We start from the raw sequence: 25,333 nt of genomic DNA, 5'->3' as shown, positions 1-25,333 counted from the left end.
TCAGTACTTTAAAGTATATTGTTTTGTAACGTCAAGCCTAACAATCATCTTATTCTAACAAAAAGGTTTTAACATTTCGTTTTTCATGCAACGACATTTAGATGTTTCACAGCAAGACAAATGTCTAAATATGTTCTTAGTGTCCTTGTGTATGAAACTCACTTCTCATCATTAATGAACTCCAGTATATCCTGTTCCAGCTTCAGCAGCATCATTCTGTCTCTAAAAAAGACAGATGGCATCAAAATAATTAATACAAGTAAAACGTTGAACAAACAGACGCACTGTAACATGTCAACTCGGCACATTCAACCCTCACATCAAATATGCGCTGCACTAAAAACTCAAGACGTCAATACACCATTATCACCTCATAAAAATGTCTCCAAAGAATCCCACACTAGTTTTAATGTGTGTGTAAATGTTACATTAAAATTCATTCATGTTAAAAAGGAAAAGCTGACACAAAAATCATGTTTAACCGTTTTCTCGGGCAAAAAGAATGATCTTTCGTATGCGCTAGCCCTAATCTAGTATAGCACTTATGATGTGTAGCATGCCCATTAGAGCGTGAGATGATCTACAGCATCAGGACAAAAAGATTGTTGTACCTGGGGTTGTTTTTCAGCGTGTTCACCAGAAACTCGTGCACATCAATCCCTGTAGAATCAGTGTATTCTTGACTGGAATCTGCAGCAAAAACAAAACAGAAGTTCAATCATCACATTCGGACACATTTACAATGAATAAACCATCTAGACTGCCCATGACCAGAGCCTTAGCATTTTCTACCTTCAAACAGATTGGTGCCATGGAGGTTTATTCGGCAAGTCATACACTCATTTGTCCAAAGCTCTGGCTAGTGAAACATGGTGCCAAACCAGAACACAAGATAAAGAGCGAGGACGTCTTACCGCGGGAAAGCATCTTGCGTGGGGTTTTATCCTTCTTCTCCCGTTCTTCATTCTCGTACTCGTCTTTTGAAGATTTCTCCTCCTCTTTATCAGACGGACAACTTATGTGAAGCTGAATAATATCCTGATAATGTCCAAAGATTCAATGTGAATTACAGCACTGAAGTCAAACCAGATTGTAATGACGTTTGTGTGTGCGTGTGAGAGAGAGATGTCACCTGTGATTCTGGAGGACCGTCTGTTGAAAACGGACCACAGGACTCCTCACACACTGCCAAACTTCTCACCAGCTTCAGCTTTGCATTAGACTGAGACAAAAAGCAGACGGGGTGCTTAGAGAGATACAGACAAAACCAAACATCACAGACAAAGTGTTAAAATATTAAGTTGAAATGTAACTACATCTGCACAGATTCATGTCAGCAGAAACATTGTTTCAGTGTGAAGGACATTATTTAGGAGATAAGAGCACATGAACATCACAAAAGTCTGATTTACCAGTCAGAAACTATTAAAATCTCATTTATTACAGTGTCAATTAATTGGTATTAATCATATGCGTTTCTGGTTAATGTTTTCCGAAATGTAGACAAATTTAGATTCATTTGTTTAGTGCCAAAAGAAGCACTTGTTGCCAAAACTCCATTTCCCATCAAGCACTGTGGCTGCATGAGAACCATAACACACAAATGCACTACATTCAAACATCCAGATGTCAATAGACGGTGGTTGTGCTGTTCATTAAAGCCGTCTCTTAACACTTGCCAAAAGCTTTGTGTGCGCGAGCGCACGTTTACCTTGGCTCGTTTCCGAGTGTGGCCGTGATTCTGACATCGTTTCTGTAAGAACAAACGAAAATGTTGTTTGACAGTACGTACACCATTAAAATCACTGATTAATGACGAACCAAACAACAAAATTAAATACAGAAAGGAAGAGTGTAAATGAAAGCAAAAAGAGGACCACAAACTTAAGTGGGGTTGTAATAAACAAAATAATCCATATAGTTAATGAAGACATATAGTTAATTATTATTTTTTAATGTTAAATGAACTAAAGTCGTTAAATGAAATTGCCCTTATGCATTTCTAACAGTACAGAAGAAGAGATGTCATGTGTGCGTTCTGTATGTTTATTTGTGCTTTCTATGTTTCGAAGCCTCAGGTGGGTTACGATACCTGCGCGTCTTGTGAAATGTTCTCATCGGGTTCTGTGTTGTCTGTGTTGGTGTGTGGGCTGCTTTTGCCACGGGTGCTCGTAGGACCGTCAGCAGGCAGGATGTCGCCCCCTTCCATCCCGTCGGGGGGGAAGACCAACGACATCTTCCCTTAGAAAAGCCGCACACTTTCCACTTTTACCCAGAGATCACGCTGATCAAAGACAAACAAGAATGGGTCACAGGCTTAAATCTAAATAAAAACACAATTATTAAAACAGTAAATTATATTAAAAAGTATCATTCGGATAGATGACACGATTTCCACGTCTGTTATATAATTTTCCTATTTTAATTACTTTGATATTTTTTTTTCTATAACAAGTTTCAGTGTCAAACTGCTTTCTATAATGCTGCTTTGCAACAATGCACAGGCAAAAATACACATATGTACATAAAATCGGATTGCATTTTAAAATATAAATAAAAGGTATGAATCGTAATGTGAGGATTAAAGAGTAACTGTATTTACTGAAATTTTGCTAAATGGCTGTAAAGAGGAAAAAAGCCAAATCGATAGACAATTTAAGATCAGTTATAGAAACATATAACATACATGGGAATGTGTGAAAATGGACTGAAAAATACACAGTTATAAACTGTTAAAACGATTATTTACCTGACTCACCTGGGGCTGTAGTGTGATGTATGTGTGTGTGGGCTTTAAAGTGCTCCTACAGCTGAGAAGAGGGTGGCGGGTACATCATGATGAAAGCATGTGTTTTCAGAGTTCCTGCATCCTGCACAATGTACTCAGAGCGCCACCTGCTGGAGAGAAAAACACTGGTTTGATGAGGCTTCAGGACAAATAACAGTACAACCAAATGGGTAGGAATACACAGAATGAGCACATATGTGTGTGTGGGACAGAATGCATGCCTGCAAACAGAAGCAAAGTCTGTGTGCAGTGTAATACTACGCGCTATTCACATATGACATCATTACGTGGTTTAACTCGGTCTGGTTCTCCTTGAAAACAAGATTATTGAGCTTTTTTACATTTTACTTTGTCCGATCAAATGACTAAAAAAAGAAAATTGTATAAATTGCAGTTGATATTCCGGTTCATAACACTGGTAATGAAAGGTCAAGCGCATTGCATTGTGGGATACGGTTTTTCAATCTGTGTGCTTTGGTCGCGTACTGCACATTTTGTAAATGTAGGTCATCCGGGTATGTTATACATACAGAAGATAAACGTACCGTGCACAGTATACATAATGCGTATACAGTAAGAGCAGTATGTACATTTATATGGAAAACATCTCTTTAAGTTTTGTACTGCTCATCACCGGGTTTTCAGATAAAACTTGAAAAACAAACAAATATTGACATCAAAAAACCCTATTAAAACAAAGAGACGGACAGAAAGTGCTTATAAAGCGCACCAATCCAAATACACGACACGCACCAAAGCACACAGACATTGAGAAAAGGAAACTCCAACACTGACGTCATACTGCAGAGAGACAGAGACAGAGCCAGACGGGTGGAGGGAGAGAGAGAGAACGAGAGAGTGCTTGAATAGCTGGGATTCCCGACTGCAGAAAAGACGTCACCAGGAGCACATGACATCAGTAACCAATCGCTCTCACACACGCCACTAAAACGCACACACACACGCTCAGTGTGCCGCAGCAATGAGACGTTCTCGAAAACTCGCATGAAGGAGAGACACAGAGACTCATTCTGAAGATGAAGTGACACTCAATGACAGGAGCGCCCATGAATGAGCCACAGCGCTCTCTCTTGTTCTCTCTCCTCCTGTTGCCAAGGAGACGCCACCGTCATCCTCATCTGCTACCATTTGTGTTGGAGAAGAAAAGGAGAGCAGAGAGAGAGAGATTAAAAATAAATACGAGACTTCCGCACAGCCAATCGGCTCACAGCGTCGCGTTACAAGTTACAAAATAACAGACCCACACGTATCAGATACAAAAATAACACACGGATGAGAAACACAGTCTGCAGTCCATCTCTAGTATGATTATGGGAACAAGACTGAAGTAATGGATTAAACCACAGTCTACTCGTCTGACGGAAAAGACGGATGTGATTGTGTAACACCATATGTGTGTGTGGGCTGTTCCTAGCATGTGTGTGTGTGAAGTCAATACTCACTGATGGCCAGATCACTAATGCAGGAAAAGTGCGTCACAAAAGGATTCCCTGCTAAAAACAGCCATCACACACACACACACACACACACACACACACACAAAGCTGGTGTACGTAAGAGCGACTGTCGAACATCCTGCTGCACACAGATCGAGTCATGAAGCAGCCAGTAATGAGAGATGAGGAGGGGGGGTGAACAGCAGAGGAGGGATCGAACCCATGGGGGGTGGGGGGGTATGAGTCAGAGTCGCTCCCTTAGGAGTCGGTGGATGTGAGGAGGAGGAGGATGACGTCAGCGGATCTGATGATCGGTGAGGAAGAGACAGTCCCATCACAGAAACATTTCACACCAATAACGGCAACAAAATATTGCATGTCATGACACAGGGCAGAGACCGTGTTCCTGTAAATAATACGGCGTATCAACACTAAAGTCAAGGGTTTGATGATTCCCACATACAGTATTAAATTATAAATTGCTTTGGATAAGCACCTTTCAAATGCATAAAATGACAATTAGGTCCATTGCTCAAATTTCTATGAGTCCTTTTCAGAATGACTCGATCGTCAACCTCACTAGTAAGTGTTTTGTGAACAGAGCCCCAGGTTCTGTGATCATTAGATGCACAGCCTGTGTGGGAGCAAAACCGCTCAGCCCATCTCCATCTTTCATTCTCTGAAAATAAGTGTCAGGTTCAACTCTGGGCCCGTTTTGGCTCCTGTTACAAACCTTATGCAATGTTCCGCGTTCAAGAGAGAGAGAGAAAATTCTCAATGATGAAACCGCCACGCCATTGGATGACGCCTCCGCCAATAGGACGAGGAGCTCCATGGCAACAGGCTCTGTCACCAAGAGAGAACAGATTTCCCTCCGCCCCATGTGGTGCACATCTGTCCCGTCCCCCAATTACATGCACACACTTGCACTTCTGTGAACCGCCCCAATTACCTGTGCGTGTGTTTAGAGGGCAGAACCAACATACTTTACCCCCTCTGCTGCCCCCCACTCCGCATCCTTTCTTCTATCGTTCTCTCGGTCACCCGTGCCGCCTCCGTGCAGAAAAGGATGCCAATTATGTCTGACACAGGTAGCAGGAGACATCACTGCGCTGCGATACAGAAATAGCGCAGAATATCTGCGAAGGGAACTATTTGTGACTTCTGGATGCTAGATCTCTCGATCCCGGTTTCATTAGCGGTGCTAAATGAGTGTCAGAGGGTGTGTCGTCTGTACATTAGAGAAAGGCATGAGAGCAGGTTAGACTTCAAGAACCAGACTGAGCAGTTGGTCTAAAGCTCAGAACACATTGAGAAATCTCGCTTCATTTGTCATAGCGATGAATGCATTTGCTAAAGCATCACTATTACATTAGACCCATGGACTTTTTTTTAGAGGAAGAAAAAGGCCATCCGCATGCCAGAACATCATACATTTTACATTTATGCACTTGGCAGAAGCTTTTGTCCAAAGACGTAGTGCATTTTGTGTGATTTCTGGGATCAAACCCATGACCATTGCAAATGTGACCTGGGCCAATATGCAACCACCCAGACGGCATTAGAAACCAGTTAGACACCTCTAGTAACCCATTACAAGCTAGCAACCACCTATAACACCACAAAAAAGCCAGAAGTCATTTTCTGCAGAATTGCTTTGCAGTTAACTACAGGTGAAGGAAGCACATTACAGATTCTTACCAGCATCCTCCTGCTCAACATCATTCAGAGCATCATCTGAAGACAGCGTGTGATGTACACAAGAGGAAAACATTCACAGATCCACGAAGAGCACCTGATATAGCCTCGAGATATTACCAACAACTGTATTTTGTGCAAGTCCAGGACTATAATATAACAGCTTGACTATGGATACGATTTATGTTGTTGCAGAAAAGTCATTTGATAAAGGTTTGCATGATGAGAATCATTAACATCATCAATGTTTGAAACGTCTCGCATAAAAATGACAACCTCAACAAGGTTAATCCTTGAGGAAATTAGTGAGATTAGAATTTTCATTTTTGGGTGAACTGTTCCTTTAAGATTGTAAATATTTGCAAAATACTTGGAATTTATTTTATTTAACTCTTTATAAAAAAAATTGATCAAATCTGAAATTTGGTTACAACTTTATTAAATTATATTGGCACAATTCATAACTATTTTCAACAAGAGACATTTGTGTGTTGGTCCAAAAATAGACACAGAAATGTGGATTTAGCAGATTTGAAAATATGCCATTTAGGGTGTCAGATCAGTGCATTGTTGTGTTCTTTTTATATACTGATACAATATATCCTACATCAATACATCTTTATTATCACGAAATTCTTCACATGTAACATACTTAGATCTAACATAGGATATGTCTGCACACGCCCAACATTAACATGCACCGTTACCCTTACTGAACAGTCACACTAGAAGCCATAAATAAAGTCCTGGTTTGGGAAAATAAGGAGCAGACTGATGTTAACAGCCCACGCTAGTGTTCTATTAGTGTACAAAACCGGCAGCCATTAGGTCGACACAGCAGCTTCCCTGCGTGACTGCCTGATTCCAAAGAAAGTTGAGATTCACTTTAGTTCAGCCTGCAAAATTCACTATTGCCGTGCAAATTCACTTATTTCAGAGAGACTGAGGGCACATTCCCTAAAATTACAAATTCACCGTGATGTCTTTGATGCAAATCATGCAGCCTGAAACGTGCATGTGCTGCATTCAGTCTGTAATGTACCGGTGTCCTCCGTGACGTGTTCAGCTCTGGCAGTGCCCGATTCACACTGAGCTGAGCCATCTGCTCAGGTAGAGCTCGCCTCCAAAAAGAACAGCACCGCATCCACCGCTGCCCATCCTGCACACACGTGTTCTCTCGCTCACCCTCCAACTCAGTGGAAAAACACTTCTATTTTCATCCATTCCCCCTACTGCTTCATCAAGAGAGAGAGAGAGAGAGAGAGAGAGAGTGTGAAGAGAGGAAAGCAGCAAAACCGCTTAACATACCTTTTGCATAGAGATACCGAAACATGCGCTCTGATTACCGTATTACCTCACCATATGCCACAGACTGGCATTCAAACTGGCACTAAAAGAGTCTAAGGCCAGACACTCGTGAACACGTCTGACTTGTCACTTATCCTGTGGGTACATGACAGACTGTATGGCCGTCACTGGTCCTGTGAGGGGCAAAGTATTTTACAGAATGCAAAGCTTGGATTTTAGACACAGGAGAGCAAGCTAAGTGCTACTAAAGCATCAGGGTCAGTAAAATGGCAGCATACCGGGCACGATGAAAGGGCACTGAGGGGTTAGTGAGGGATCTGAGCCAACAACAACCATGCTGCCTAGAGTAAATGACTGATGCTCATCAGCACCAGTGTAAAGTTACATCCCTAAATACACCTCTGACAGCGGGACGCTATTGTTTACAAAAGTGACAAGCTCATTCTACAACCGCATTCCCTCAGAGGAAAAACACAGTGTATATAAAGAAAAATCACTGAAACTATGGAAAGTGTCTTTAGTTGAATGTCACTTATAGGTTTTGATACCAGAAAGTTGATGTTAAAAGCAACACTTTGAAGTTTTTCGACCTCAAAATAATGTCTCTAAAATGATTTCAGTGGTAGAACTCTTAACCGGACGAATTCTACTGCTGTTGCTACCTGAAGTTCTGTGTTGGGACCGGTACACACAGCCCAGCCCATGCCCTGCCTGCGGAAGAGTGCGACACGGTTTCCAAACAACGTTTCAGTGCATACAGCGACATTATTTACAACACTGGTAACAGACAATTGCGCTTATCTACCACATGGGGGACCCGTGAGCATATGTTCTATAGTGTTGCTTTAACAGCAGCTGTTTTATAAGAATATTATTATTACACGTCTCGTTGGAATGCTTGATTCTGATTGGCCAGTCGCGACATTTGCAGGTTCGTTATTACAATATAACAACCTCTCAAAACTAATAACACACGGTAACCCGGATGCAGCAAATCATTTTGACAGTTTTTTTGACAAATTAATTGTAAATATATCTTTTAATAACATATATGATATTAAATTTACAAATGATTAAACCAAAATGCCTGTTCGTAACATCTGAACGTCGTTAATTATACATTAAAACCGAAAGTAAACGGCTTTTCCTCGCGGAAGGTCTGCATTCTGTAAAAATGAGCTAATAAAATATTTCAAATTCAAATTTTATGTCCAGTTTTTTTCTCATGTGGCAAGTAGCCGTGTAATAAGCAGGATAATGTACAAGCAGCCGGCTGTTATAGCGAAATAAGCCCCTTCAGAGTGATACAAGACCCTCCGCTTAGCGTCGGTCCTGATCACACTGCCAGGGCTTATATCTGCGATAACAACAGGTTGCCTGTATATTATCCCTTACATAATGTGTCACTCAAAGCTGTGTATTTCAATGACTGCAAGTTGAAAAGTTTATCTATCCACGGGCTTATGAAAAGCAGTGAGATCACAACACAGAGTCTGATACAAACACAATCTGATTACGGGAGCTTTTCTTTATCTCTAGTTCACACATCATAGCCAATTTTTAATGACAGGTGATGTTTTGAAAGCTCTATGTTCATAAAGACTGGTTAGGATGAGAATTATTACAACTTTTCAATATCACACAGACAAACAGTACAAAACCTCAAAAGAGCATGCTTTGAATTAGCTTTTCTTCACATTGTATTTTAACCACCAAAAACTTCAATAAAGAAATGAATGTTTAAAAGACTAAAAACAAGTCTGACAACATGATTGTCCAATAAACTACAAATGCAAAGACTTGCCTAAAAATTCTTAAACACTAACATCAACATAAACACCACTTTGCAAGATGTAAACACTGGTCCAGAAGCACATCAGGTCAAATTTTATTCTTATAAATCTTACATATATAATTAAACCTTAAAGTTATTAGTTTGAAGGGATACTCCACCAAAAATGAAAATTCTGTCATCATTTTTTAAACACAAAGAAAGATATTTGGAAAAATGTTAGCAACTGGCATTCCTGGGACATCATTGACTACCATAGTAGTCCATCAATTGTGACATATTTTCTGTTCTATTGAACACAAACGGAGATGTTTTGAAGAATTTAGGAAAGCAAACCGTTCTGGGGCACCTTTAACATAGAAGTGATTTTTTTCTACTATAGTGGCCAATGATGTCCCAGAAACCTCAGTTGCTAACATTCTCCCAAATATCTTTCTTTGTGTTCATCAGAACAAAGAAATGTATATAGATTTAGAACAACGTGGGGGGGTGTATATCAAATATCCCTTTGATATTTTGATTTGGTTATAAATGTTTTGTTGATTGCATTCTGCTCAAATGTTTGTGCGGTGTTCAAAAACTAAATCAGGACGTTCTTCTGGACCAGCGCTGGACATCCGTTGTTTACGTTTTCCAAAGTGCTCTATATACGTCGATGTGCAATCAATGTACAATTAATAATTCTACAACATATCATGAAGAAAATACCATTGACTATAACATTTGGATTGTAAAAGAGACGAAGATGAAGCAAGCTGCTCTCGTGGGTTGGTATTGATTTGACGTCCTATGAACCTCTCCAAACAACACACAAACGCTTTACACAGTTTTTCCCACGGTTGCTCATCAGTATGCAAAGGAGACATGGTCTATCAAGTGCAGACAGACGCTCAAACACAACTGCCCGATCACTGAAGACCGTCACGCACTCAAACCATGACATTCTCAATCCATTTATTTCACTGGAGACAAGACACAATCACCTGCATGTCAAATCACTCATGCCTCAAAAATGAGAATTATACTGTACAGCTTTCCTTTGATTAAATGCTAGCTTGTGCCGTTACGCTTGATGAACAAAAACAACTCTAAAACCTTTTAGTGGCATTTAGTGGCATTGTGACAAGGTGCTACCTGTGATTGGCACAGCTGGCAGCCAATGAAACCCTGGCTCAGAGATCACATGACAGGACACAGACCTGATCTAATTTTTGCTCCAGCAGCATGTTTTCTTTCATTAAACCAGACCCTAAATGGAAAGCGAGCTAGGCAATGAATACCACGCAATGGATTCACAACTTACAGTGGCGACTGTGATGACTATAAACGGATTGAGTTCGTGTGGCACATTACAAATAAAACAGAAGTGAGCTAAATGAGATGCTTATGTCTGTTACAGCTCGATAACAACAAAACGAAAGGATAAATATCTATTTTTGAGCGGAACATGTTGACTCAGCACTCTGACATCTGGCATCGCGCTGTCACTGGATTTCTCATAATCTGTGTGAGTCATGACAATATGTCCAGTAATTCAGATCTTCACAATCGCTCAGCTGTTAAACGCGTCATTCAAAGCTCATTCATGTCATTTATATTTATGATGGCAGGGGCACGGAGAATCTAGGCACTTTTTACACATTTTCAACGAACCAAACAGGTGAGTGAGCATTAGGGATGTGCGCTACGACTAATTTGACAGTCGTTTAAACGAAAGTTTTGTAACCGTCTAGTCTAAAACTAAGAATGGCCCAGAAGGCGGTCCAAAAACGTTGTATAGGGCCTATATGTAATAGGTTTTAAAGACTAAATTTGAATCAAACTGTCAAACCCAATATTTAATGTAGCTAAAACAGGCATATTTGTTCCACTTTCCTTACGTTATGATCAATAAAATTATAAGCTTTTGCTGATGCGCCAACCCTGACTGGATCGTTTAAGCAGCTGCAAGAAGCGACGCGATGAGCATTTGTTTGCTTTGGATGGTGTTTGCCTGGGCTTAAAATATGTAGCCTATACGAACTTATGAAATCATTTTTATTTTCTCCTAAACTCTAACTTTTTTTTCTGTAATTCTGTTTTTTCTGACTCTAAAAGTTCAATTCAATTTTAGTAATCAAATTTAATTTAATTAAATTTTAGTAAAAGTGTGTAAATCATGAATCTTAAAATATTTTATAATATATTATTTTATATATAACAATTAATTAAAAGCTTAAAAATGAATGTTTCATTATTTGTTTATTTAAATGATGTTTAATGAAAAAAACATTGCTTTTTTAATTATAATAACAGTGCTAAGTGATCACGTTTATTCAATCGCTTTTTTGTCATAGACATTATAATCAAAGAAATTTCAAAGCTCTGTGAACCTAGAAGCTGAGACATTCTCATCTCCGTTTTATTCTGTGTGCTCAAGATGCATTCACCGCATTTAAAGCTCATTCTGCCATCAAATAACGTCAATCCATCATTCACGCATTGAATTTTAAATATCAAAATATTGATATTTATAATTCAGTATTTGTTAACATCAGGGGAGGAGCGGATTTTGGGGCTCATGCCACAAATGTTTTTTTCCAAAGCCCCGAATCTCTTCAGGTTTCTAAAATGAATTCACACAGTACACTAGGTGGCAGCATTTAGCATTAAACGCGGTAGTCCTCCACTTCAGTAAGGTTAACCTAATCGAGGAAGACGTTCAGATTAAAACAAAGGTAAATTAAATGTGAGCAAATTAAAATGCTGAATCTTCTGACAGTAAACACACTTTTCAAATCGGTCATTATTACAGTGGCGTCGTTGTTACTTTGAAAGTGTCTCTTTATAGTAATTTGATGTAAATACTGTTAATTGATGCAGAGATTATCGGTTAATGGCTAATGTTAACACACTGAATAGTCTGTCTGCGGGCCGTTGCTCAATGTTAGGATATAAAGAAATAATAAGAGTAATCATTTTTTGCCCACTCGTTACTAGCCGTTCTCGTGAATTCTGTGCCCTACTGTGTGCAGCTACAGTAGCGGTAACAGCGGCTAGTGCTCGTCAATGTCAAAAGGTTGACCAATCAAATGAGAAAAGACAGGGTTAATGAAATTTCAGGCAATCAAATTACAGAGACCAAACAGAAAGTCAGACAATCAGACTGAAGAAGACCATACTTTCAACCAATCGGCAGGCGGGCACTTAACAGAAACCATGCGTGAATTCCAACACGGAGATGACTGACTGTGTAGTGAGACGTAAGAAGGCAAACATAAAGGCAACAGTTTTCAGAGATGCAAACTACTTAATAGGCCTCAAGATTCAAGATTAGTAATGCTGTTTATTTCAAATTCCTAATCCACCTTTTTTATGTATCTTCATAGTTACAGGCTTACAACAGACATATTTTGCCTAAATTAGGTAAGAGAAGAGAAAAAGTTAACATTTGACATTGTCAACATTTGTTATGTTATGGTTTCAAAATGATAAAGCAAAGAACACTTAGGAAATAGTAATATAGCTGCCATAAATGGGGAAAATATCCCCTAGGGGGACCATGTCCATAGATTTGGGCTAAGCCCCCAACGTCTACAACGTCTGGCTCCGCCCCTGGTTAACATAACTGTATGTAGCTTTAGATCATTATCTACTTTGCTGTTTTATGCCTGCATTCCGTGCTTCCGTCTGCGTTTTCTGCCTCGAGGCAATAAGAACCCAATACAATATGGTTATGCATGGCTCCAGTGAAATTATTATTATTACACTTTGATATGGCGACATAGTTTGCGTAAATCCTACCCGTTTTCCTCCTTCAAAACACCCCCAAAACTTGTCTTTCAAGTGGTCATTTCTGAGCGCACTGTGATTGGCACAAAGGACACGCACGCTAGATCTGACCTAAAACATTTCGTTCCAGATTCACTTTTTAAAAACTATTAATAATTATTTTTCAGAGCAAATTGTTTTAGTATGTTATTTAAAATGTACATGAAACACTAAAATGAAAGACATTTCAATTATAACATTTTGTGTAATTTTTTCATGCAATCGACTAGTAGAAGCTGTATCGTTTAAATGACTAGTCTCGCACATCCCTACTGAGCATCAATTAACATACTTGAGCTTTCCGACATGCTCTTAATTTCTAAATAAATGAGATTCTAAATAAGCGAGTAAATAGAAAGCGACGGATTCAAATGAGGAGAAATGCGTCTAAATAACAGGGTGTTATTAATAGACACCGAGTTTTTTCAGGGGGGCCATTGTGCAATCTCTCCATTTCTTTCATTCTGCTGAGAATTCACCCTCTCTCCGTTTCTCTCGCTGACACTGTTCTAGCACGCAGTGTTCAAAAATAACCCATGTGTGTGTTTGCGTGTGTGTGAGGCTCAGGTGGAAATGTACAGGGGTGGCTCGGGCTCTGCGGGAAAACACGCATTTATCTACGAATGGAGGGGGGCCGAAAAACAACGGTTTTGCTGGTAATAAATTAAAAACAATGAAGCAACATTGTTAGCCATTAACTGATAAGAGATTATCAGTTAATTGGTCATTAAGGCTACAGTGTGTGATCCGTTTTACGTTTAAACTATATCCTGGTTTAAAACGCAGAACTGTTGCGTGGTGAATGACTTCCATCTCACGACTCTAAAAGCGCCAAAATGCAGATGCTTTAATATCATCTGAACTTATATCTGAACTTTAGGTGCACAAACAGTGTTATTCTCACAAAAACAGTTCAAAATGCTTCAAGGAATCAATTCAACACTTGGATCCAAATATTTATTTGCGTCACTTAAAAATGTGCATAAAGTCAAAGGAGAAATTTAAAGAACAAATGCATCGATGTAAAATATATACTGAGCTGTTAAACGCTTTTAAAGCATCAATATTTTCCAGAAAGGCTGATACCTTGCTAAATAAAGCATTACAGTATCGCATATAGCACTAAGTTTGTCAAATTCAAACTGCATTCAAATTAATTCAAAAAGTAACAATTATATAACCAACATACAAGTTTTATTTTCAAGTTTTTTGAAAAGAAAAAAAAAGATATCATAATTTTGATACATTATTAAGCCCTAATTTCCAGTCCTGGTGAACTACATCGCCCAACCTTAGTAGGGGGGAGACGTCCCAGGGAGGACTGCAGGTGAATTCCTTTATAAGCAGTTTTCGACAATATCCGCCAAGTGCCATTTTCCCAGCCTTCTCCTGATGTCCGTTATCAATCCATCATGCATGTTCTCATCACCCCCACGCTGACATACACACACACACATCTGCGGTGTGACATGAAAGACTCTCCTGAAGCGAACCGCCCTAGGAGTGGGGGCATGAAACACAAGGACACAGTGGAAGGGAATTCCTTATTACCTCAGCAAACGCCCTGCCTCACTCGCTCGCCCGCTGTCTCTCTGTATCGACCAGCACACGAGTGGACAGACAGCGACCGCTCACAATACTGCAAACACGCACACACCCACCCACCCACGACCGACTGACCCACACACAACAAAGCTTGTCATTCAGTCATTTCTATAGTCACGGTTAAAGCTCACGATGCAAGACAAGTCGATTCCACAGAGGTTAAACATGAGATCTGAAATGATGTTGACTGGGTGGAAACGATTCGAAGAGAGGAAACTACTCAGTCTGAATTACATTACATCAAGTATAGTATCCTAGCAGTATCCACATTTCATATTTCACAACCAAATCTGCCATACTTAAACAGATTATATAATCCCATTTCTGCATTGCAAAACATGTGTTGCATCAAAACGACAAAAAAATTATTGCACCAATTTGCATGTAGCTCTACCTGACGTCAGTGAATGATGTCAAAACCCACGGCACATGAGACTCGGAAAGCTGCAGTCGACAACATGCGCGCAGACAGATGCAAGCACAACCGCATGCAACAGCCCTGTTCACACGTCAATGCATTTTTAAACAGTCTTACACAAACTTCAGCGCATCTCTTTCCAACTCTCTGACCCATTTTCTCTTCTTCTACCCCTGCTGGCTGTCACAGGGATTATGACTACATCTCCCATAATGCACTGGAAGTTTTAGTCATACTTGCAATGATAACAGTCTTAGAAGACAAATAAAGTAAGAACACATCTGCGTGAGAGATCGATCAATCTAAAACAAATCCATCGCAGAACCGTTTTGCTAAAACAGCCCTTTAACAGCTTTCACATGCATGCATGTCTGCGGATATGCACCACACACACTTACTGTATTCAGTGATGATCCGTCCAGCATCAATTGCATTCGGTCCTGACATGCATCGCGGGAAGCGAGTTTCAGTCCACGCTAACAGAGAACAGACAAATCTCCACCTCTCCACTCTGCTGCCTCCCTCGCTTCGTGCCTGACGCCCCCCTGCTTTTTCTGAATGAAGCACAGACGATATCTCTCTCTCTCTCTCGGAGCGAGCATGCGCTCATTTGCCTCTCTTCCTCGACCGCCCGCCAAGCTCCTTTCCTCGTTGGCTCCCTCTCTCAGGGCACCTGATGAGGACCTCAACATTCCTTTTACTGATAACAAAATAATAGTTATTAAAGCGGCCCTAACACACGCGGTTTCTGCCAATCTCTAAGGCTGCCCCCGAATAGTCGACTAAACGTTAATCGATGTGAAGGAGGCTTGGTCGAATACATTTTCATTGGTCAGTTAGTTGCGAAAATAAAATTAAAAAAAACTCACGTGACGTGACTTCACGCAGTCTGTATGCGCGTTAAAACTGCATGGCGCTGCGCAGCTTGGTCAGTGTATGACATTAAAGAAACAACGCAAGATCAACGTGAACAGTGCCTATGTTAATAAATAAGAAGAGACGCCATTTGGTGCTGCGCGATGATGACAGCCTGACCACAAAAGCGCAGAACGACTCGCAGAAGAAATTGACAAGAGATGGGAATTGACGGGAAATCTCACGACCAGCATTTATACACAAGCTGCAGTCTTAGACCCACGTTTTAAGAGCTAGTCATTCCTTGACAATGACAAATGAGAAGATGCATACTCCACAGTGTCGGATCTGGCAGAAAGAAGAGAAGAATGAAATAACGGTGTACTTGGCGGACAAAACAAAGGTTGATTCGGGACCGTTGACATGGTGGCAAAAAAATGAAGAACGATATCCAAAGCTCGTTCATTCGTTTTCGTTAATTTCCCTCTTCAATATAATTTTTCAGTTAAGTGTTTTTGCTATTTATTTATTTTGTTTGCCTTGCTTTGCACAAAGTCGTTTATGACTTGTCCATTGGCCTGTATTTTGTACTAATATTTTAAAGAGTTGCCGTTTGCGGTATGTTTATTTATTTGTTTTATTTATTTTTTCCCTTTAAAAAAGAAAAAAAATTCAGTTTATTTTATTCAAAAGGGTGTTTTATGTTTATGGTTATTTTGTTGGCAAGTTCATTTGGCATGTAACTGACGTTATAGTTTGTATTTTTGTTAATAAATTATTTAAATGTACAGGCAGTCTCCTTGCTGTTATTCCAACACAAGATGATTATAACTTTTTCCGGTGTTGTTGCTAGGCTGAACTAAAGCACGTGCGCATCCATTGCCAACACAACACAGACATCAGTTTCACTCACCGCATGCGGTTCATGTCCAGCATCTCTTAGCGCTGGGACGGCTCCATATAGCAGTTTCAAACGATCTCCAAATCCAGCGTAATATCCACCATTTATATAACATTCATCACCCAAATGCAGTGAATAAACAAACATCTGAACTTCGCGAACGTATGCTCTCTCTCTCCTGCACACAAGTGAAAGTGACGTCTTGCGCATGCTCCTTCTCCTGCTCTCCTTGCAGCCACGTGCTTTTCGGGGAGAATTGTCCAATAAGGGACAAAGAAAAATTGTTACGAAACAGTTTTATATGTTCGAAAAAACCTTTCCGAAACCTGTATTCGCTGGGGGAGTGTATCGAGTGTCCGATTTCTCTTAGCCGTTGTTGATGTTCACCAAATCACCAAAACAGACACACCCCTACCCCCATCTTTCGCTTTCGTCAGCGCTCAGCTCGACTAATGTCCGTCTGTGCACTGTGCACCTTACTGCTGATTGGCTACAGTACACCTTACTGCTGATTGGCTACAGTACACCTTACTGCTGATTGGCTACAGTACACCTTACTGCTGATTGGCTACAGTACACCTTACTGCTGATTGGCTACAGTACACCTTACTGCTGATTGGCTACAGTACACCTTACTGCTGATTGCCTACTTGTTTTGGTACTCGCCCCGACTTGGTCTAAAAAAGCGTAATTCGGAAATCGGACACCCCGCCTTTAAGTACACTTTTTGAGTATCTGTACTATACTTAAGTATATTTTTTTCTAAGTTGGCCTACTTTTTACTGCTTCACTACATTTGAATGACAAATATCTCACTTTTCATGCCACAAAATAATGATTTCCTTGGCCAACCGTCCCCTCCCTCCCACCTTTGGGAGAGACTATTGTCAGCTCCTTCTAATATGACATACAGTACCTGAATCAACTCATCAGTCTTGGTGTGTTTATTAGGGAGTCATCCACAACATTTTGGGAGAAGGTTAATGAGTTCAGTTGTGTATACTTTTCCCATTTCTGATTTAGTTCTAAATCAGATCTAATTAGATTTTTTATCCGATTAATCGGATAAATAATCGTCTAACTAATCGATTATCAGAATAATCGTTAGTTGCAGCCCTAGCGAATTCCATGTAAGGGATGTAGATACACCCGCGGTGTGTGTAGATAGAAATAGCTCATTCTACAGTAATAAAAACATAACGCTTCATTATGTAAGGTCTAACATAATTTTTAACATAAGTTTTTAATTTGTTTTTTTTCAGTGCATGTGCTTTATGTAGTCCATCCATTATCAGAAGGACAAAAACGTACTCTGATACAAGCACATAAACACATAAGCGAGTAAAATATGAAAACTAGAACAAACATGCAGAAAGAACACACTGTGCTTTCCTGGGAACCCTGCCTATGCAATAACACTTTAGCCCGCATCAGGGAATCCTGATCGTGACAACAGTTGTCAGGCCTGCGTAGCTCTTTATTGAATATCAATAGAAACTAGAGCCGTGTGTTCGTGTTGGGACGGTTAGCTCCTCTCGAATCAACTGACTATCTACAACAGGGCAGGACAGACAGACAGACAGATTCTTCCTCTGTTGGCCTCGTCTTCCTCACCTGTGTGACTTTATAGGCGATCTACATTTTTATGTGTTCTAAATGTAGACAATGTTTTGAAGGATTTCAAGCACGTCAAGACCCTATCCAAGAAGAAATTAAACCAATCTTCACTAAAGGTGAATTGTGAATTTTCTGCACCACAAGCTTCATCCAAATTGCGAAAAAAAATTAAACAGGTTTCCCACACTCCCCTACCTTCCATTGACCACGAACAGACCTACCATGAACGCACCATTGGTTGAGGCACAACTTCTACTACACTGAAAAAAAGGGTTTCATTCAACCAATTAAAAAATTTTAGGGTAAGGATTCACATCTATATTTTATAACTTAAGTCAATGAAAAATAATAAAGAAAAGGTATATATTTTTAATTGGCTCAAATTATAAAATTTAGATGTGAATCCTTACCCTAAAATATTTTAATTGTTTGAATGAAACCCTTTTTTCAGTGTACATCAGGATGTTCAAACAAACAAAAGGTTGTGAAAGCACCACAAGTCAAACATGTATGTTAATTAGGGATGCACTGATATGTAAATTTTGGCCGATAACTGATAATTCTTTACCATTGGAAGCCGATGACCAATATTTTGGCCGATATACAGTAACTAAATATTGATATAACATTTTCTGAGACTGAAACAAAAAGCAAAAAGTGGACAAATGCTTTTATTTGAAAACATTCACTGCAGAAAACAAAGTAACCATTAATCATATTTTTATTCCCTTAAAATCATGTACAAGCCTACTTTACACTATTTCAAGATTTTTTAACTTTTAAACGTTTCTGGTATAATGTTTATTTAATAAACCAACTATAGATGCTCTTCCAGAGGAACTCAGAAAAGTGTTCTTAATAGCCACAGGTCTCAAGACAGAAAGCATTCAGACAGCAGTCTGATTCAAACAACATGCTTTTGTTCCTATAATTTACACATTCATAAATGTCTTCATACTGTACCTACATCAACAATGTTTTGCTAATAGCAGTAAGTGAGTTATCATGACAGAAAGACAGTACTGCGCTGTACTGGATTTTAACTGAGCAGCGTGCAGCTGAAATGGTTTAACCATTAATCCGCATTATCTGCAGATACCGATAACATTAAAAATGACCATTTATCGTCCGATACCGATATGGCCGATCATTTATCGTGCATCTCTAATGTTCAAATGTATAAATCGCATACAGTCACAGCACGACGTCTCAAATGTTTTCCCTTCGTAAGAGACTTAATTTTCAGTGTTTCCCTCAGTCACTGACATCCAACAACCATTAATAATTTACACGCAGAAATTCACAGAGCGAGAGAGAGAGAGAGAGAGAGAGAGAGAGAGAGAGAGAGAGAGAGAGAGAGAGAGAGAGAGAGAGAGAGAGAGAGAGAGAGAGAGAGAGAGAGAGAGAGAGAGAGAGAGAGAGAGAGAGAGAGAGAGAGAGAGAGAGAGAGAGAGAGAGAGAGAGAGAGAGAGAGAGAGAGAGAGAGAGAGAGAGAGAGAGAGAGAGAGAGAGAGAGAGAGAGAGAGAGAGAGAGAGAGAGAGAGAGAGAGAGAGAGCGAGAGAGCGAGAGAGAGCGAGAGAGAGCAGAGAGAGAGCAGAGAGAGAGCGAGAGAGAGAGAGAGAGAGAGAGAGAGAGAGAGAGAGAGCGAGAGAGAGAGCGAGAGAGAGCGAGAGAGAGCGAGAGAGAGCGAGAGAGAGAGAGAGAGAGAGAGAGAGAGAGAGAGAGAGAGAGAGAGAGAGAGAGAGCGAGAGAGAGCAGAGAGAGAGCGAGAGAGAGAGAGAGAGAGAGAGAGAGAGAGAGAGAGAGAGAGAGAGAGAGAGAGAGAGAGAGAGAGAGAGAGAGAGAGAGAGAGAGAGAGAGAGAGAGAGAGAGAGAGAGAGAGAGAGAGAGAGAGAGAGAGAGAGAGAGAGAGAGAGGAGAGAGAGAGTAGAGAGAGAGAGAGAGAGGAGAGAGAGAGAGAGAGAGAGAGGAGAGAGTAGAGAGAGAGAGAGAGAGAGAGAGAGAGAGAGAGAGAGAGAGAGAGAGAGAGAGAGAGAGAGAGAGAGAGAGAGAGAGCGAGAGAGAGAGAGAGAGAGAGAGCGAGACGAGAGAGAGAGAGACAGAAGAGAGAGAGAGACGAGAAGAGAGAGAGAGAGAGGAGAGAGAGAGAGAGAGAGAGAGAGAAGAAGAGAGAGAGAGAAGAAGAGAGAGAGGAGAGAGCAGAAGAGAGAGAGCGAGAGAAGAAGAGAGAGAGGAGAGAGAGAGAGAGGAGAGAGAGAGACAGACAGAGAGCGAGAGAGAGAGAGAGAGAGAGAGATGTGAGAGAGAGAGAGAGGGAGAGAGCGAGAGAGAGGGAGAGAGAGAGAGATCTGAGAGAGAGAGAGAGAGGGAGAGTGGTTATGCAAAGGGAAGGGAAGAAAACAGAGCAAAAGGAACCACGTAGCGGCAACGCCAAATGAGGACGAATGAGAGAGAAACAGCACACAACATATGAAGAGAAAAGTGGGAATTAGAGGAAGAGATGAGAAGAAAGGTGTGAGATGAGGAGGAGAAAATCGCACAGCATCATGGATCTGGGAGGCAGAGTTGAGCAAGCGAGCGAAAGCGCGAGGGAGGCGTCTATAAATAGCTCTTCAAATCTCTCAAGAAAAAACACACACAGCATACTGCCTGCACTGCTGCAGTCACACCAGAAGACCGAAATCCACACAGCACACATCATAATACAATCATAACATGCAGAATAACTTTGTGTGTTTGTAGAGCTAAACATGATTTCCACATCCATGGTTATCACAAAGACAGTGGGATAAGACTCTTACGAATATCACATTTTTCACCCCTTGCAGCTGAACACGAGTGAGCCTGATATCTTACACGCACCGTTACATGTGGGCGGAATGCGCCAAACATATTCATAAATGCGCTTTTGCTTCGAACCAATAATATTACTATACAAACACAATGATTACGCTTAAGGGGAGGGTTCAGGGAAGAACATCCTGATTTACAACTTCCTGTCTGGAAGTTGTGAAGATGTTTTTCTTCATCATGGAGAGGATAATGTCATCATCCACCACTTTTATCTCATATGGACGCCTAGGATTGTTTTGTTACTGAGCTCAGCGGTGTGTTTTTTTTTCTTAGAATGTACCAAATTGTTGATTTGGCCTCTCTTAATGTTCCTGGCATCTAACTATGGTCTGTTTCACTTGCATGGCGATCTCCCTGAACCCCATGATGTGGGTTCACAGCAACAGCTTCCAAATGCAAACACCACATGTAGAATCAACTCCAGACCTTTAACATGCTTCATTTATGACAAAATTATTTAAGGAAAAGCCCATACATGTGAATAAAACCGCTTTTGATTCAACTGTCCAATTACTTTTGGTCCCTTGAAAAAGGGGGGCGCTTCATATTAAAGAGCTGTAATTCCTAAATCCTTCAACTAATCTGGATGTGAATACACTCTAAATAAAGCTGAGAGTGTGCACTTTAAGACAATATCTATTATAAAACTATTTATTTCATTTTTGTTTACTGAGGCTTACTGCTCTAAAAAATATATAAAACTAAAGTCAATAAACTTCAAGAAAACAAGTTAAATTGTTGTTGTTGTTGTTGTTGCTGTTATTATTAAGCTAAAATGATTCTAGTGTTCTGTAGCATTGCTTTTGCCATGGCATGAACCCTGCCCTCACATCGAATCGAACCGAACCGTGGTCCCAAAACCGTCGTATGAACCGAACCGTGGCATTGTTGTATCGTTACACCCCTAGTCATTTTATTCTGATGCAAAAAAATGAAGATGTTCTTAAGAAAATATTCAAGAACTCCGTAAGAAGGATCATTCTTTCGAACGCCATATAATTCATCGTAAGAACAATCTTATATTTTGTATTAAGAACAGTTTTGTGAATCTGGCCCCGTTGTTGACATCTATGTACTGCTTTTATCCAAAGCCAATTTTTATCAGATACATTTTTATACTCGAACACACAAACTCTTTTTTTCTGTTAAATATGGCTACATTATAGATGTTGTGTGATAAAACAACACAATCTAACAACCTACTCTCTCCACACAAAATCTGCACTGCATCTGCATTCAATAGCATAACATTTTAACTAGTCTTGCTACAGCAGTGGCAGTAATGTATAACCAGTACATTTACCATGTGTTAAACGTACAGTGTTCTATTTGACACCTGTAGAGCAACCGGTAAGATGGTGCTAGCCAGGCCGAGGTCATGGGTTTGATTCCCAGAGAATGCACATTCTAACAAAATGTATAGGCTGAATGTCTTGTAAGTTTCTATGGACAAAAGCTTCTGCCACATAAATACAATTACAATTTTGTGATGATCATGAAGAAAAATCTGAAGAATTAATTTACAAAGAGTAAAATGTTTTTAAGCGCATTTTTTTATTGATTTATTAGAGATAACGTAGCAATACATCTGCATCACACTCTTGTCAAAGATAACACAAAAAAGTTACAACAACTTATTTCCATTGTGGTCCTTGAACCACATCCTATACTCTTTTTTATTTTTTGTCGCTAAAAGCATGACCAAACAGGTCAAAATATTAAATAAACAATATTTAATAGAACGTATAAAAGGCCAGGGTCAGAGAATGTGTCAAACTTTCATAAACAAGTTTATTTGAATTTAGATAAACTCCTAATAAGGCAAGGAAATAATTCAAACACAACCTATCCAAACCTATCCACTCAACTGGCAAATGTAGAATGAGAAGTCGAATCTCAATGTAGCATTTAAATGAAGCCTATTTGACCGCAAGGCATTTAAAGTGATAGTTCACCCAAAAGTGAAAATTCTCTCATCATTCACTCATCCTCTTATCATTTCAAACCTTTATGACAGACTTTCTTCCGCAGAACACAAAAGAAGATATTGTGAAGAAAGTTGGTAACCGAACAGCACTGGCCCCAATTCACTTCTAATGTATGGACACAAAACCACTGGGGGAGAGGTTAACAAAATTCCTCAAAATCCTCTAGTCTTTTTCTGACAAAGAAAGTCATACAGGTTTGAAATTACAAGAGGGTGAGTTTGTGAAAAAACAAATTATATTCAAATCTGAAAATAATATAACTGTATTATTTCTTGGAAAATCAAGCATTATACAACTTCTAAAAGTGAACAGCCATGTATAACAGCTATAAAAGCTAATATGACAATATCGCAAAACTCTGCGATATACACATTCACAATATTTTGTGCAACCCTACATTGGCATAAGAAAACAGTGTCAAAGTTTATTTGAACTATAAATGTGCCTACTAAGTTATCAACACTACACGTGAGTTCTTTCAAAAATGGCAATGGCATCAACAAGTGCTAACACTGTTAATCCATTACGTTCATTAAAACAGAATAAACTGGCAAATTTTTACTGACAGATTAATTTCTTCCCTCACGTGATATATGGTCAACATATACCGCGATTCGCAGTACAGACACGAGCTTGAGGCTGTTAATACCACAGAGTATGATCAAAGGTGTTGCCCTGTCAAAACACTACGGTATCATCACGATACCACTTGTGTTCATGGGTAAAAACACAGCTAGCAGCCCGGCTAGAGCACCTGCTATCTGGATAAATATTGACACTTCTCTGTGAGTTTACTCTAAAACACCTCACGACAACCGTGACAGTAAAACAGGTAAAAACGCTGCTGTGTGGCTGTGCTAAGCGCAGCTCTGGTCGGCTAACAGCGCGAGGCTCTTTAACAAGCGCGATGTTTAAACCCGCACGCGACGCGACCAACTTCAACGCTTCGAATGGCGTTGGTTACAGACAGTAGCATTCTGCTTTCATCGCATCCGCTCAATCAGGATTTAAAGTAAAGAACATTGAGCGTCATTCTGCAATTGACGCGTCATTTCTGCCGCGTTCAACACCAACATAAAAACACCGATACCTGAGGGGTTTAAAACGCGAGTCACTTACCGTTTAATCCTCAGAGTTCGTTCAATCCGGAGGGCGTCTGTCCGCGCGTCGCGGCGTTTTTTCGTTGATTTTACTTGAATATTAACGCTGAATATTTATGACACAATATCGCTTCATGAACTAACGTTAGCCTGTGGCGGCTAGGCGAGCACGAGCTCAGTCAGAATGACAAACGGCCGCCTCACGAGCTCGTAACTGCATTACTGGTGCTCAGGGTGGGTTGTGTAAACATGTTTTAAACGGACAAACATACTGACCACCCGGTAGCCGAAAAACGACAGCCCGCTGCCGCTTAATGCCGTTAAATCACCACAGAGTACGAGTGCGCGCGCAGCTCTCGTCACTCCGACGACTGTCAACAGCGCGCGGCGATCAAACAAGAACTCAAGTGGGCGGGGACCGTGGCGTCACAGGCAAAGCGTATATAAAGACAGTGAAGCAACTTATTTTCACAGTCATAGAGCCACATTCAAACTCTAGACCTTTATTTTTTCAATAAGAAAATTTGAGTAATACCTAACATTGTCTAATAAAGATTTGAACACATTATCGGTTTGCCATACTTTCCTTAATCCACGGACACGTAATTTGCCAATCAGTTTGTTTTGTAATCCCTGTTTTCCCTTTTTCATATTCTTATTTCGTTCTCATCACTTCATTTTATGTTGTTTATATTTTGTTGTGAGCTTTATATTGGCTTACATAAATGTAGACTATATTCTAATTGTAACTGGAGAATGGAAATTGAGAATGCTTTTATTTGTTGCATACATTTGGTTTATTTAGGTTGTTATTAATACGACTCGAACTTTAAACCCAATATAAATTATTATATGAATCTGGGTACCTCTTTTTTGTTTCTTTTCTTTATATTGTCAAATAAAATATACAGAAGCAGTGAGAATCTAAAAGCAACACTTCTACTCTCTATTCCCTTCAAAATAAAAGAGATCTCAACTAGACTATACTTACATTCTTTTTGTTCTCTTCAAAATTTATTGCAGTATAAAATATACATAGAAACACAAACAGGGAAAACATACATATTTCAAACGATACAATAAAACCTCTTTTACGTCACTGTTCAACGTGTTCTCTTTTAAGTGAACAGAAGATGTCGCTC

At 39.9% G+C, this 25,333-nt stretch overlaps 1 protein-coding gene across 8 annotated transcripts in view; it reads right to left on the bottom strand.

Moving 5' to 3' along the window:
* LOC130556580 (R3H domain-containing protein 2) overlaps positions 1 to 24,574 on the bottom strand; it is a 35,663-nt gene extending 11,089 nt beyond the window's left edge. Inside the window, exons 1-8 of one of the 8 annotated variants that reach the window (XM_057337710.1) lie at positions 24,211 to 24,574; positions 2,759 to 2,898; positions 2,093 to 2,284; positions 1,712 to 1,753; positions 1,133 to 1,222; positions 915 to 1,038; positions 612 to 690; positions 163 to 222 (exon numbers count right to left, since the gene is read on the bottom strand). In XM_057337710.1, the coding sequence (XP_057193693.1) occupies positions 163 to 222; positions 612 to 690; positions 915 to 1,038; positions 1,133 to 1,222; positions 1,712 to 1,753; positions 2,093 to 2,236 (539 nt within the window). In that variant the 5' untranslated portion in view covers positions 2,237 to 2,284; positions 2,759 to 2,898; positions 24,211 to 24,574. Of the gene's footprint in view, positions 1 to 162; positions 223 to 611; positions 691 to 914; positions 1,039 to 1,132; positions 1,223 to 1,711; positions 1,754 to 2,092; positions 2,285 to 2,749; positions 2,899 to 15,274; positions 15,535 to 24,210 lie in introns of those variants that run through there. The other 7 variants (XM_057337711.1, XM_057337715.1, XM_057337716.1 and 4 more) reach the window with 7 other exon arrangements.
* Between the last annotated feature and the right edge of the window lie 759 nt (positions 24,575 to 25,333).

The sequence above is a fragment of the Triplophysa rosa genome, linkage group LG7 (genome assembly GCF_024868665.1).
Source record: "Triplophysa rosa linkage group LG7, Trosa_1v2, whole genome shotgun sequence".
Taxonomy (NCBI): domain Eukaryota; kingdom Metazoa; phylum Chordata; class Actinopteri; order Cypriniformes; family Nemacheilidae; genus Triplophysa; species Triplophysa rosa.
The sequence above is the reverse complement of the archived record's forward strand: the minus strand, read 5'-3'. Positions and strand labels throughout refer to the sequence as shown.